Source organism: Leptonychotes weddellii, chromosome 4 (assembly GCF_054177405.1).
Source record: "Leptonychotes weddellii isolate Sample4059 chromosome 4, ASM5417740v2, whole genome shotgun sequence".
Classification (NCBI taxonomy): domain Eukaryota; kingdom Metazoa; phylum Chordata; class Mammalia; order Carnivora; family Phocidae; genus Leptonychotes; species Leptonychotes weddellii.
Window position 1 is genome coordinate 78,140,048 of NC_138372.1, and position 14,323 is coordinate 78,154,370.

At 39.0% G+C, this 14,323-nt stretch overlaps 2 protein-coding genes across 4 annotated transcripts in view; one reads left to right on the forward strand and one right to left on the reverse strand.

The window, feature by feature from the left end:
• Nucleotides 1-14,323, forward strand: part of VCAM1 (vascular cell adhesion molecule 1) — a 226,790-nt gene that overhangs the window by 83,200 nt on the left and 129,267 nt on the right. The gene's annotated exons all lie outside the window — the stretch shown is intronic.
• The window catches only part of EXTL2 (exostosin like glycosyltransferase 2), a 49,086-nt gene that overhangs the window by 28,252 nt on the left and 6,511 nt on the right, over nt 1-14,323 (reverse strand). The window contains exons 4-6 of one of the 3 annotated variants that reach the window (XM_081817056.1): nt 6,036-6,463; nt 5,315-5,385; nt 861-2,970 (exon numbers count right to left, since the gene is read on the reverse strand). In XM_081817056.1, coding sequence (XP_081673182.1) covers nt 2,482-2,970; nt 5,315-5,385; nt 6,036-6,463 — 988 coding nt within the window. In that variant the 3' untranslated portion in view covers nt 861-2,481. The other 2 variants (XM_081817058.1, XM_081817057.1) reach the window with 2 other exon arrangements.

Consider the following 14,323-nt stretch of genomic DNA (forward strand, 5'->3'; position numbering starts at 1 on the left):
CCAAATAAATCATGCTATTAAAATATATGCTTCAGAAAGTCAGGAGGAATAGACACAAATACGCTTAGCCATTGTTAATGTGGTGGTGTGCTTTTCATTTCTCCTTTACGCTGTTCTGAATAAGCCAAAACTGCTAGAATGAATATGTAGGGTTTTAGGAATAAGAAAAGGGGCATTTGAAATAAAGACCTGAAAACTGCCATGGTTCTCTGCCCATTGTTACATAGGAATAATTTCTTGAATATCTCACCTGGTGGGCCCAGAGGCTTTCTAATACCTAGGTATTGAGTTGTAGAATTAACTGCACTTATTAGCAGTCACACACTCCAACAGCTCTTCTATTTCTTAATGCAAACCACTAGGTAGATAGGACTCTCATTTTTGCAGATGAGGAAACCGATGCTCCAAGAAGTTAAGTAAATGTGAGATCTAGGAAGGATTTGAGTCCAAATACTCTCCTGGCACACCTAGCCTCTAAGTTCATTGCTTTCCTCATGCAGTTTCAAACCTGAGCAGCATCTCTTCTCCCAATCATTTGGAGCAAGAATAAGAGGTGTACAGAGGAAAACAGTTTTAGTAGAATCACAGCCGCAATGCAAAGGTCTCTGTATCACAGACTGAACTTCACTTTGTGATCATATTTGCTCTATAATGTCTGTAAAACATGATACGATTAACTTACGTGATGCTTAAGACAAGTTTGAGAACACAAAATGGGAAATAAAATCTCAGAATATTTTCCCGCTGGAGAACTCCCCCCGACCCCGGGGAACGTAGCTAATGCCTCTGCTTTACCCTGAGCAATATATTAGAATATTTAGAAGTTTGTAAAAACACGGACCACAAAAACGTGAGTCTGCTTAATTAAGAGAACATCTGCATGGTAGAAGTTTATTTTATTTATCTGCCAGGTGAATTCCAAGAGGCAAAAAATCACTACCAAGGTTGGCCAAAGCAGATAATGAACATTATAGGTTTTTAGTGAGGTTCTGGGTTCTACTGGTTTTATCTGACTGCGTTAAGACACATACACATGCCAATGTAAAGAAACAACATATACTGAACTAACTGCACATAGGCCTCATTGTTGGAACATTAACCATGATTATTATAATATTTTCACAGCTTTGCAAATGTGAGAATACAATGACATTATGGGAGGAGGAGGGGGAAGAGGAAGAGGAGAAGGTGGTATACAGGAGCTTAATTATTCCTTGCTACTCTTGTAAACAAGGACCAAACACAGACACTATGTGGAACACAGATACTAATTCATGTAACAGAGTGAGCAAGTTAACAATTTACTTGCTCAATTACGATGCAGACTCCCTATAAAATTCCTCTGCTATGATTCAGTTATTTTTCTCCTGTATGTAACCAAAATATCATCATGATGAATGCATTGGGTCTTTTTTGAAAAAAAAAAAAAAGAAAGAAAGCAGCGGCAGCTCTGAATACGAGAGTTTTAACTTTGTGTATAATACACGTAACTCTTTAGTATCCATGAGATAAGCCTATGCCCTAACAGTAAAGGTCTTTCCATACCAAAGGTTGTAACTTTCGTCAGTTCCTAATTAATCATTCTTTCAGAAGATTATTTTATGTTTCTTAAACAACACACAGTTTCTGTAAAATATAGGAATTAACGTACACTTCTCAAGGTCAGATTCAGGGACAAAATGCACTACCTGAATCCAGTAACACATTTGCTCCCTGCTGCATAGAAGCTGCACATAAGAAACACAGGTTGCATTTTTTTGTGATCCATGCAGTAAATATTCACAAAAATCAAGCAAACAACTAGACATCCTTTAGCTACTAAAATGAACTCTCCCAGTCACAACAGACTTATCAACGAAAATCAAAGCACTGACGGTTGCATCAAAACCATGCTGGGCCGAGTTAGTGCTGGAAAGGGCTGGTTGGAAAGACCACAATGAAAGCACTGAGAGTCATGAGTTTTCCACTTGTTTTTATAAGGGATTGAGACTATTCTCCCCTCACATGGCTTTTCTCTATGCCATAGGCTTTTGCTAATGAGGCATTTCAAGCTTCAAATGAAAACAATCATCCTTTAGGGAAAAAGCTGAGAAATGCTTTTCTGAAGTTTCTGATCCTGGAGACAACTTGCTATAGGTCCTTAAGGCAAACGCCAGGAATCCAAGAAATTGTAGAACTGTCTCAGAATGTAAACAATAAAATCGCTGACCTGGAAGTTCTATCCGTGTATGAAAATTCCTCGCAAAAAAAACCTATCTAGAAAGTACCAGCTTCTTGGTTTTTGAAGTTCCTGTAAATTCTATGTCCTAGAAGCATGGTACATTTTTTCCTTTGTAGAGACTTCTGTAGTGGATAAAAGTTCGTGATGTTGCTTAAAAAAAAAAAACAAACCCCAAAAAACAAAACAAAACACCAACCCTAGCAAAGAGAAGCTACTCAGATACTAAGCAGTTTTGAGGTTTGTTTTTGTTTGTTTTAGTTTCATATTTTACTTTTGTGGTTGGCATAGGGAAAACCAAACTGAGAAATCATGATGTTGGAGTATTTTAAGGGCATGCTATCGTAGATACTAACAAGCTTATTTATACAATAAGACCTCTGCAGAAAGTGCTCAGCTCGGTGCCACATTCCAGGATAGCCACCGTTGGACTCTTTTTCTAAATTGCCCATGTTTACAGGTTTCACAAATACCCCTGAAGTCTTCCCGGTGTTCTTGGCAATGATAAAATTCATGGCAATATCATCACAGTTCTGGATTTCATCTATCAAAGCATGGACAGCTGCAGGTTGCCTCTGAAACAGGTCAAGGTATTTGCTATTGAAGAATGAAGCTCCAATCAGCACCATAGAGTACTGGTCGCCATTTCCAAACCCCGGTGTTTGCAGTTCAAAACCTCCATAACTGTAGACACCTGATGAAGTAGAGACATGCTTTCTAGGAACAAATCCTACAATTTGATCAGGAAATTGCTGAAAAGATGGAAAAGGAACAATTAAGGGTGGCATTTCTTGAGAGCAGACATGGTGAGAAAGGCAATGATTCATTACAGAGAGAATTAAACTGATTTATCAACTTTATTTTATTCTTGGCTTCCACATCTCAATTTCATCTAACTCCAGGCAACTTCATAAATCTACATTCTGATACGTTTGCAGGTCAAAATTCCATCGCAACCCAAATTGCTAACAAAATTTCTAACCTTACAAATGTTCTCTGAATTCAAATGTTCTCTGATATTAACAAAATCTAGTCACCAAAGAGTCTGGTTCTTCAAAGTTTGCTTCAAAAGAAGCTGACTGTACGAATGCTATTTATTACAGGAGATAAGAAGATATAGCATAATTTTGAAAATCTGTTTCAATCTCTAAGGAGCACATAAAATTGTGGATCTACATGTATGATTCTGTTTTTCCATGTTGATTTCAATGTTCTTGAAAGTCACTGTTGATTTTAAACAATGTTATATTTTTCCCCCTTCTCAGCTTGGGTGTTTCCTTTTTAAAAACATGAGTAAAAAATATATAATGAGATGCTGTCAGACTCTTTGAAGAAAGGATAGTAGTAAAACCATGGAAGTAAGATGAGAGTAACTAAAAATGAAACAAAAACCAGCAAACAAGAGAAAACCAGTGAAGCATGGAAAAGAGTAAGAATTTATAGAGTTAAAAGGTTTAGTTCAATCTCATAAGTAATTTGCGTTTCACTCATTTACTGAACAGACATTAAACTAGGGACACATCCACACACACACACACACACACACACACACATCCACACACACATCTAAATCAGCCTGGGTTAAATCCCATTTCAAAAAAGTCATCATCTGGGAAGGGTATGATTCAGCTATGTGAACAAGGAATTCCCATACTGTGAGACGGTTGTACGTGCAGTTGGGTAAGCCTGTTGGAAGCACTGAGGACAGGGTGACAGCTTTGTTACTGGGAGGCAAAGGGGAAGGGCAGGGAGTCGAGGATAAACCCTGGGGGGCTTCAGAGAGCAAGTACCATTGACATCATTTAGGAGGATGAATGAGGTTCCATAGACGGCTAGAGAAGGAAAAGTCATAGCACTAATTAGCAGTAACGGGTGAGCACAAAAGCACGCTAGATGTCCACTCCAGCCTTGCCCACCTCTATACCCCAAATCATTACACTATGCCTGGCATTGATGGGACTGAACTGTAGGAGTCAAGTTACCTTGGGCAATGGAATGAAACTGTTCTTGGTTATTCTTCTATGAATAAAACCTAAAAATCATATTTATCCATTTTTAATTATGGCTTACTTGGATTGTTCTAAATAAGCACAGTTCTCCTATTTCCCCCCACCCCCACCCCTGACATTTTAGGTAAATTGATTTTTTTTACCTGAAATAGAAATTTCACAGTCGGAATATTACATTAGAATTTTTTGCCTAAGAAGCTTTATTTACAGGGCTGGAAAAACTGCTATACGGGAAAAAAACTTGTTGAACTTGGTATAAAGTTAGAAACTGAAGTTTTGAGAGTGCTGATATCTGCAGAGTACTGTGACCACTTACCATTAATATCTAATGTTCTTATATCCCACGTAGCTAATTAAGGAGGGTTACTATAGTGCAAATTAGACCATTTATTGGGTAGCACAGTGTTTCATTATTTGACACAGCTTCAGAATACTGGTGTGCAGTCCTGATTTCTACAACTTGTAAAAGCAAGCTACTATTAATTAACACATATTCAATAGCAAAGAATTGTGGTTATAGAATAGCGAACAATTTATGCCTGTTTATTCCAGCTAGGATTTAGGGGGGAATAAAACCCAACCAAAATAAATAAATAAATAAAACTATCACCACAATGATGCATGTGGAATTATTACTATTCCTAATTCCTAAAAAGTTGTCCCAGCATTAGGATTAAATTTTGTGGGTGTAATAAATGCTTTCTTTTAAAGAAAGTTATATATAACATTAATACAGAAATACACTTCTCATTTGAGACATGTATCTGTGGCCTTGTAGAAAAATATCTCTCGATTCTAGTCTTTGCCATACCAGATCATCTCCTCATTGTTCTCTGGAAGATAGTTCTAGCTCTTCTCCCCAGCATATCAAATATAAATCAAATATAGATAAAAGATACCATAACTTGCAGGCTGGCTTAAATGAACACGAGACATGTTGATTACCATGCAACAAATATCTATGTCTCTTAGAAAAATACTGTCTACACTGTTTGAGATGACTCCCACATTAAACCACAACGCTGCCCAACTAAATCAGAGATAAAACTTTATACTGATGAATTCATAAAGGACAGAGCAACATTACCTGCCAAACTGAGAAAGCAAAGACAAGGTCTTGGGCGCTAATTAGCGTATCATCGTCTACCATTAACACCGCTGCAACGAAAGGAAAACGAATTATATCCAACAGTTTGGAAATGGAAACAAAACTAGTAATAAACAATGGTGCCCAGATAGAACATTCAAATGAATAATTTCCTGAACAAAATTAGTAAACAAGAAATGTACTCTCGGAGAGATTTGTCTGGTAGAAAAAGTGTTTATTTGAATTGTAATGGATACTTATAATTGCCTGAGGGGAAAATTATTATGCAGCACTCATCCATTATCCTAGAAATGAATGAACCTATAAATAAATAAAACCGAGGGTCTTCTAAGCAAATTACAATGCTCACGAAACTGCTCTGAACGGGAGGAAAAGGAAGGTGGCAAAAAAAAAAAAAAAAAAATACATTAAGCGTAAGCCGAACGGCATTTTACTACTTTCTGTGATACCATACTGTGTAATTATAGTCAATCTTTGTTCACATTAACCTCTTTGTCACCGTTGCAAGATGTATGTGATTTCTTCCCCACTAAACTGCTTCTTGACATCTTGAAAATTGCCCCTTATGTTTCTTTTTGATTCCCTCTCCCTGCTTTCTCCACATCAGTAAGACAAGCAGAAGGCCGGAAAGCCACACACCCGCCCCCCGAGCTCTGGGGAGTGGCAGCCCGTGCCAGCTAGGACCCCCGCAGCAACTCACCATTGGTTTCCAGTTCGGGAAAGACCTGGAGTCGATTTCTCATCCTGTTTGTTGTCTGGAGTTTGAAGATCACAGGGACAGGGTGAGGCCCTAGAGAGTTCCATAACTCTTCTGGCCCCTTCTCCCCAACATTGTTCCACACCACAATCACTTTATGCAGATACGGCACGGCCTGATAATGATTTAAGAGTCTCAGTAAGAGATCTGTTCTGTTGTATGTCTGCATTATTAGAGTAAAGGAATCCAGGGCGGATTTGCCCTGGGATTTTATTTCCCTACGCAAAGTGAGCATCTTGTCTTCCTTGATATTTGGCAGTAAAGCGGTCAAAGCCCCGGCTACGAGGAGCAGCACAAGGATGACCACCAAAGAGAAACGAAGCACTCGAATGCCCATCACTCGTCCGGGAAGTTTGCAGATGTGGCAACACCTGGAATACAAACGGCAATAAAATACAGTGTTAGCATTCTTACTAGTTACCACGTTTTTGGCTTTGCCTTTTTAAGGAGGACGGAGGTAAATCTTATTTGAGTTGATTAAATTCAGTTCTCCCTGCCTCTTTGATAGGGCGACTTGGCCTAAGGTAAAAATGAAAAGTGCAGTGAATGGACCTCCCCTTCTGGGCCTGCTTGCTTTTGCAGTTGTGGACAAAAGCTCATCTACACACGAGCCAGAAGAAGTAAGCAGTGTATTTTAAAATCTGCCCTCATTTTACTATGAAGAATTTGGAACGGAGACTATTTTTTCAAATGGGATTACATTTCTCTCAGTAGTGTACTAATTCTTTAAACAACTTTACTGAGAGATCATTGACATAAAAATTGCATATATTTAAAGTGCACAACATGATGTTCTGATACATGTATACGGCAGGACCTTGAACAGCACAGGTTTGAACCGCGTGGACCCACTTAATATGCGGATTTTTTTTTCAGTAAATACAGTCCAGAACTATCAGTGGATTTTCTTTTCCTTATGATTTTCTTAACAATATTTCCACTTTTCTTACTTTATTGTAAGAATGCAGTATATAATACAGACACCAAATACGTGTTAATCGACTATGTTATAGGTAAGGCTTCTGGTCAACAGTAGGCCATTAGTTGTTAAGTTCTGGCGGAGTCAAAAGTCAAAAATGTGGATTTTCGACTGTGTGGGGCGTTGGCCTCATGTTGTTCAAAGGTCAATTATACTCCAGTATACAAAATTTAAAAGTACTTTTTGGTAGCAACCTTTTCTCCAAATGAGATCATAGGTGGTAGCCAATGAGCTTTATCCGAGGCGTGATTATTGCTAATTGAAATCATAGGCGGAAGCCTAATATAAGAAACAGATAATAATGGCAGCAGCAGCAAGAATTACAGCGGGTTTACCACTCATTAGGCCCTGTACGACGTGCTTCGCACGTCATGGTATGTACTTACTCACTCAATAGAATAAACAAGTGGTTATGAGTGCTTACTTGTACCAGGCACTGTTCTAGGATCTGTGGCTACAGCAACAAATAAAATAGACTCAGTCTCTGCTGTTTGATGCAGAGGAAATAGTAGAGAGAGGCAGACGAAAAGTAAACTCAAAGATAAGTTAGCATAGCGGTAACGAAGAGAATACATCAGAGTGACATAAGCAAGGGCCAGATCACCAGGGACCTTGTCAGCCGAAAAAGGAGGATAGGTTTTATTCTACTTGAGATAGGAAGCTCTTAGAAGGTTTTGATCAGGGCAGGGACAGGATCTTTTACTAGAGCTTGAATACTTACAGAGGTTAAATATCTTTCTCAGGATTAGGAGGCAACTAAGTAATGGATCTGGAATCTATACCCAAGAAAATCTGCTGCCAGAGCCAGGCTGTCCCTCATTATGGGCTAAGGGATGTACTGCCAGATTTAAATTCAGGTTGAACTGAGGTAGGGCTCTGGAGCTTCCAAGTCACCATCTCTGATAGTACAGGAGGATCAGAAGGTACTGTAATCAGCTATGTACTCTCCTATTCCTCACTATACCTAAAGGCTCCACCTGCAATATGGCTACAGAATACTAGGTGAACAAACACCTGACGAACGTGGTCTGGACATTCACGGGTCAAACATTCCTGGCGGATCAGACCTCTCAGTCACGTATGTAAGAAAAGACTGAATCACACAGGCAGTTTTACAGAGACCCAGAGCTCCGATTTCCTAGCCTCCGATAGAGTTCATTACCACCCCTGCTGCCTCCTTCTGAAGCACTGTTGACTTTCAGTTATTGCTGGCTTTTTTTTGTTTTTTTCTTTTTCTTTTTCTTTTTTTTATTCTGCTGGTTCTGTTTCTGATTCCAGACTTTACTTACTCCTCTACAAGCTTCCGTAAGCTTTCTAGGTAAGTCCTTATTCTGTATTTTGGCAGCTGAGCCTTCACACACATCTTAGCATATATATCCTAGATCTCTTCAACTGCTCTGTTCAAGTATGAAAGCCAGAAGTGAGGAAAAAGAATATTCAAAGATATACTTACTTATAAAAAGACTGAAAACAAAAATCAACCAGAAGTTTCTAAACATTTAGAAAATACCTTTAAGAAAAAAAATAGATCTTAGAACTGGAAAGGATATTATCCTTGATGACTTTAATGGATCCATCATTTACCCTCTCTTATTATTTTTCATACAATTCCTCTTTTTAGGGACGCCTGGGTGGCTTAGTCGGTTGAGCAACTGCCTTCGGCTCAGGTCATGATCCCAGGGTCCTGGGATCGAGCCCCGCATCGGGCTCCCTGCTCAGCGGGGAGCCTGCTTCTCCCTCTCCCTCTGCCTCTTCCCCAGCTTGTGTGCTCTCTCCTCTCTCAAATAAATTTTAAAAATCTTAAAAAAAAACAAACAATTTCTCTTCTTAGGTGATACAATAAAAAAAATACTCTCATCTATTCCACGATATCGACAAATGTGATAAAGCTGGAGGAGACTTCTTACTGCTCCCTCCCAGCCGTGGTAGGCCAACCGCGCTAAGCCACTATCGCAGTCCTGTGTAGTACCATTGCAACCGTACAGTTTAGTTTTGGTTGTCGCCATCTCCTTAGAAAAGCACTGTGTGTGGATGCCTAGACTCTGGACTCCACAGCCTGTGGTTTAACTGGGCACGTGCTGCCAGACCACTGTTCTACAGGCAATCCTAAGACTGTAGTCTAAATCTTCCCATCTCACAGCTTAGATTCCCAGTAAAATCTCACTTTAATGTCTAAATGATGATGTTCGGTCAGCCTTTTGTTTTTCATGGAGGAGATTTAGCAGGGGTGGAATTCAAGTGACAATCCCACTCCTGTGATCTTGTTTCATGGGGGAAGGCGTGCTTTGCAACTGTAGAAACGGTTTCTCCATATATAGTTCAGCAAGGACACAGAGAGACCACATAGACCATGCCTTTAACATCTCCCTTTGAAGTGTACAAGAACGGGGAATGGAGAATTCTAATGCGGCTAGGGACATCCACTCCATGATTGGAGAGTGCATTGAGGCCTGTGCAAGCAAAGAAGAGCTTATTCATAAGATCAAGGAGATGGTCGTTGCCATTCAGCAACTCTCACTTTTCAATAGTCCAGATTTGGAAAGCAATGTTACCTTGTAGTAACCTTTTCAGAGAATTTGCAAAGAATATTCTCTCCTGGACTTTCTCTGTGGCTTGTTCTGTTAGAAAAGCAATTTTGTGTTCTGTTAAGAAAAGCAATTTTGTGTCTCTCCTTTTATCGTGGCCTCACTCAAGATATGAATAAAATGAATTATTTTTGAAGTAACCCCAGCTTACTATGATTATTCTTCAAGGACAGTAATTTAAGGCATTAGAATACAATGTTTTCATTGCATATACCCTCTTACTAAAACAACACATACTGTTAATGTAGCCAACCAAGGAAAAACCATTATGAATTAATAATCTTGGTTCAAAGGCCTTGAAAATCCTTCTAATATATTGAATCAAAAGCAGGTCTCATAAAACATATTTTCAGTTCTGCATAAAAATGGCTAGCTATAAGCACTCAGAGCAAAGAATCATCCAACAATTGCATTAAAATACACCCTGATTAAAATCTTTGTGTTCATTTTCCACAGCTGAGTAGGAACAGCATATCGCAAAACTTACACAGAGGTGTTTCTAGTTTCTAAAGCAGACACAGGTAACTATCTGGCAATTTTAGTGTAGAAAAATTAATGAAATTAATTACTATAGCCTACTATAAATATAATTATGTAATTATATTTACATATAATTATATGATAATTATATACCCTACTATAAATGTACTTTGTCAAAGACACTCATGAGTATTTCACTTTCACCTATACTTTTAAGTAGGATTTAGCCCTATGCCCATCATAGAAATTTCCTCTTTCAGATAACTTCTAATCTCCTATTTTACCTGTTCCAAAAATGTGTTGGGAGATGTGAATAATTTATCTTTAGAAACACAGTGTAAATATTTCATGTATTTATTAAATAATGCAACCCAATACAATTATGTAAAATTTTTAGTCTGTATAGAAAAGCAAGAAGAGCAAGAATTTCAGAGACTGCAGGGCAAGCGGCACATTTATACTTTGAGAACAGGTGAAGTTTGGAACTCCCACTGTAGACCCGCTAGAAACAGTTTCAGATCAGTTTGGAGAAGAACGATGACTTCACTGGCTGTCTGGATTTCAGTCTCTAGCTTTCTTCTATTCTCTCTCTAGAGAAAGAACTTATCATCTAATTCACAGCTTTGAGCTTTGAACAGGAGATACAAGGAAGAACACATCTAGGATAGTCTACATCTTACATAGAACCAAGAAGTCAGTGGAGGTACCTCCCAGTTCTCTTGCCCTCAATTCCTACACCTTCTTCTTAGATTTTTTTTTCCTTATTTCTTTTTAATGTCTGTATGTATTTACTGACACCCTGTCTTATTCTAAAGAGGATCTGACAGCTCTTAGACTAATCCTTCTCTGCTTTTCTCCAATCCATGACTACCGTCGATTAAATGTGACTTTTAATAAACACAGTAAATGTCAGCAAAACAAAAGGTCTTCCTTTCTCGTCTCCTGATCATCTGAAAAATCAAAGACCCCCAAATGATATTTTTTGCAGATACGTTAACTTCTTAGTTCTTCATAGGTAGACAGCATATCCTTTTAGTTATTTTCATATTGTTATTCTAGCATCTTCTATACCAGGGGTTTTCAACGGGGGACGACTCTGTTCTCCAGGTGATACATGGCAAAGACTGGAGACATTTTGATTGAGGAAGAGATGATATCGAGTGGGCAGATGTCAGAATTGCTGCTAAAATCCTGCAATGGACAGGACACCCCTCCAAAGGGAAGAATTATCCAGCTTAACATGCCAGTGATGCTGAGGTTGAAAACCCTGCTCTACATATACTTTACCTGACACGACGTACCTGAACATGATCGGGGGAAGGACTGCTAGCCAGGTGGCTTCTGAAAACCCCATTACTTTAGTTATACTCAAACAGTCAGGGATAAAGCCAGGGCTCCAAAACTGCCCCAGTATTTATATGCTTTACTGTACAAACACATAAACTGAAAGACAGCTCGGAGCTCTAAGTCACTTCCTTACTTCATAAAGAACTCAAGGTCCAGGCATAAGGAACTTGCCTAGGCTCACGCATGCAGCACACTAGCAATAGAACCAGTGCAAGAATCTAGCTCTCCTGAAGGCAGTCCAGGACTCTTTCCACTGTGTTGTGCTAAATTCTGCAAGGATGTATCAAAGTATCAGTACACAAAACTGTCACTATCTGTCCAATAATATAAATATTTATTCTTGGTATGCTGGGGTATATTTTACAACTTTATTAAGATTTATTTCATATATCCTAAGTTTCACCCACTTAAAGTACAATTGACTCTTGAATAACACAGGTATTAGGGGCACCAACCACTCCACTCTGCACAGTCAAAACCCCTTGTATCACTTTTAACTTCCCCAAGACTTAACTACTAGTAGCCTACTCTTGACCAGAAGCTTTAGTGTAACATGAACAGTAGATTAACACATTTTGTATGTTATACGTATTATATACTGCATTCTTAAAGTAAGCGAGAGAAAAGGAAATGTTATTAAGAAAATCATAAGGAAAAGAAAATCCATTTATAGCACTGTACCATATTTACTGAAAAATATCTGCACGTAAGTGGACCCGCGCGGTTTAAACCCATGTTGTTTGAGGGTCAACTAAACACTTCAGTGGCTTTCAGTATATTCACAGAATTGTGCAACCATCACCACAATCTAATTTTAAAACATTTTCAACATCCCAAAAAGAAACCCCAGACCCATTCATTAGCAGTCATTCCCCCCTTTTCTCATCTCCCCCAACCTCACCCCCCCTCCAACCAGGCAATCTCTAATCTACTTTCTGTCTCCAGAGATTTGCCTATTCTGGATATTGCATATAAATGGAATCATACAACATGTGGTCGTTGTGTCTGGGTTTTTTTCCCTTAGCAGAATGTCTTCAAGGTTCATCCATGTCATTGTATATATATATCAGTACCTCGCTAATTTTTTTTTATTGCCACATAGCATTCCATTCCTACATAGATATAACACATTTTGTATATCTATCAGTTGCTGGACTTTGGGTTGTTTCCACATTTTGCTATTATGAGTAATGCTGCTATGAACATTCATGGACAAGTTTATATGTGACCATATGTTTTCATTTCTCTTATGTATGTAATTAGGAGTGGAACTGCGGGGGTCACTATGTCAGAAATTTTTTAATATCTGATAATTGAATAGCTTTTGGAAGAGCATTATTTGAAATGTTAAAAAATTTTTCTTAAATGTGGGTATAAGAGTAAGAAAGTAAATAATGCATAGTCTATAAAGCAACAGTTGCAAATTCTCTAATGGGTGTCTCTAAATGGACCAGGCAATTTGAATTTTCAAAGACACACTAGTCAGTTATTTACTTATATCATCTCTCCAAATTCCCTAGAAGGAATGCTGCTGAATGAATAATTCTTTTCTCAGGGCTAGTTCCTTCAGACTGAAAAAGCAGCAATTATCCAGACTGAAGCTGAAAACAAATATGCCAGAGCATAGTACGAACAAAGATTAGTTATGTCCTCTGACTCATAAAGTAGAAAAGCAGGGAGCAGCCTGACGTCGTACACGGAGAAGCTGTCATTTTCATTTTGATGCCACAGATGGCGGAGGAACGATCACTATTCTGCCATTTCACTACTAGATTTGTCTCATGTTGTACAGATTGTTTTCTCCTCTGGTTCATCCTGCAAAACATGTACTTGCCTAAAAACTGATGATTATAGAATACAGATGCTCAGAAAAGGGCCCTCAGCTGCCAAGACGTAAAATCACCTCCGGAAGGGCATGCAGAGGCCAATTCAGAACCTGGGCTTTCCTTCCGTGAACATGCAAGAGTTGGAAGAGACAGCTATGCAACTGATGAGCAGTTTCTGACCAGGTTTCTAGCATGCAGATGACACACACTGCTCAATCCACGGCAAAGGGACACGTAGTGCCAAATTTCAGAAGGACTTTTCTCTTATGGTACCGACAGCCAGTGTTCTGGCCTAGGACTCCATGTGTCGGTACCTGCTATTTTCTCCACCGACAAAGCCCTTTCCTGTCCCCACCTGACAAACTCTTACTCCCGGGCCCCTCCCAAGTCTCTTTCAAACATCCCCTCCCCTGCGAACATGCCTCACACTCTCCATCCTCAGTGCTCTTGGGAACTCAGAACATAGTGTCACTAGCCTTTGTTTCCAGGTATTACAACCATTGACTATGCTCCTTTTTGAGTCTAACTGTATTTGGAAGGCAGTTTCCATTAGTCTTTGTCATCCAGAACAGTGCCTGGCCCATTTTTTGAGTAAGTGCTCCCAGCTCTTTGTGGTTAAATGGGGTGAGGGAATCTCTGTTTAAATGGTCTTCAACTCCACAAAGGATAAGAAATGCTTGAAACTAACAGAACAAACTTAAATTAAATGCGAACGAAGGCCCAATTAAGACTAGACAGTACCCAAGAAACCAATCCCTATGTGAAAGACCTGAGTTATCCCCCATTTGGTGACTAGCACAGCCAGTCAGAAATGTGGTCTTAAGCACAAGCCACTTTTCTACTTTCAGTTCTGTGGTCAAGCTACTTGATAAATAAAAGACATCCCAGAACTCTTTTTTTTTTTTTTTTTTGCATCTTTTCAAAGATATTCTGCATTAAAATACCTTTGCACATCCTTGTTTCTATGGAAGCTCTTGAAGAATGAGCTGATTTGCCTTGGGGGGAAATCATCAC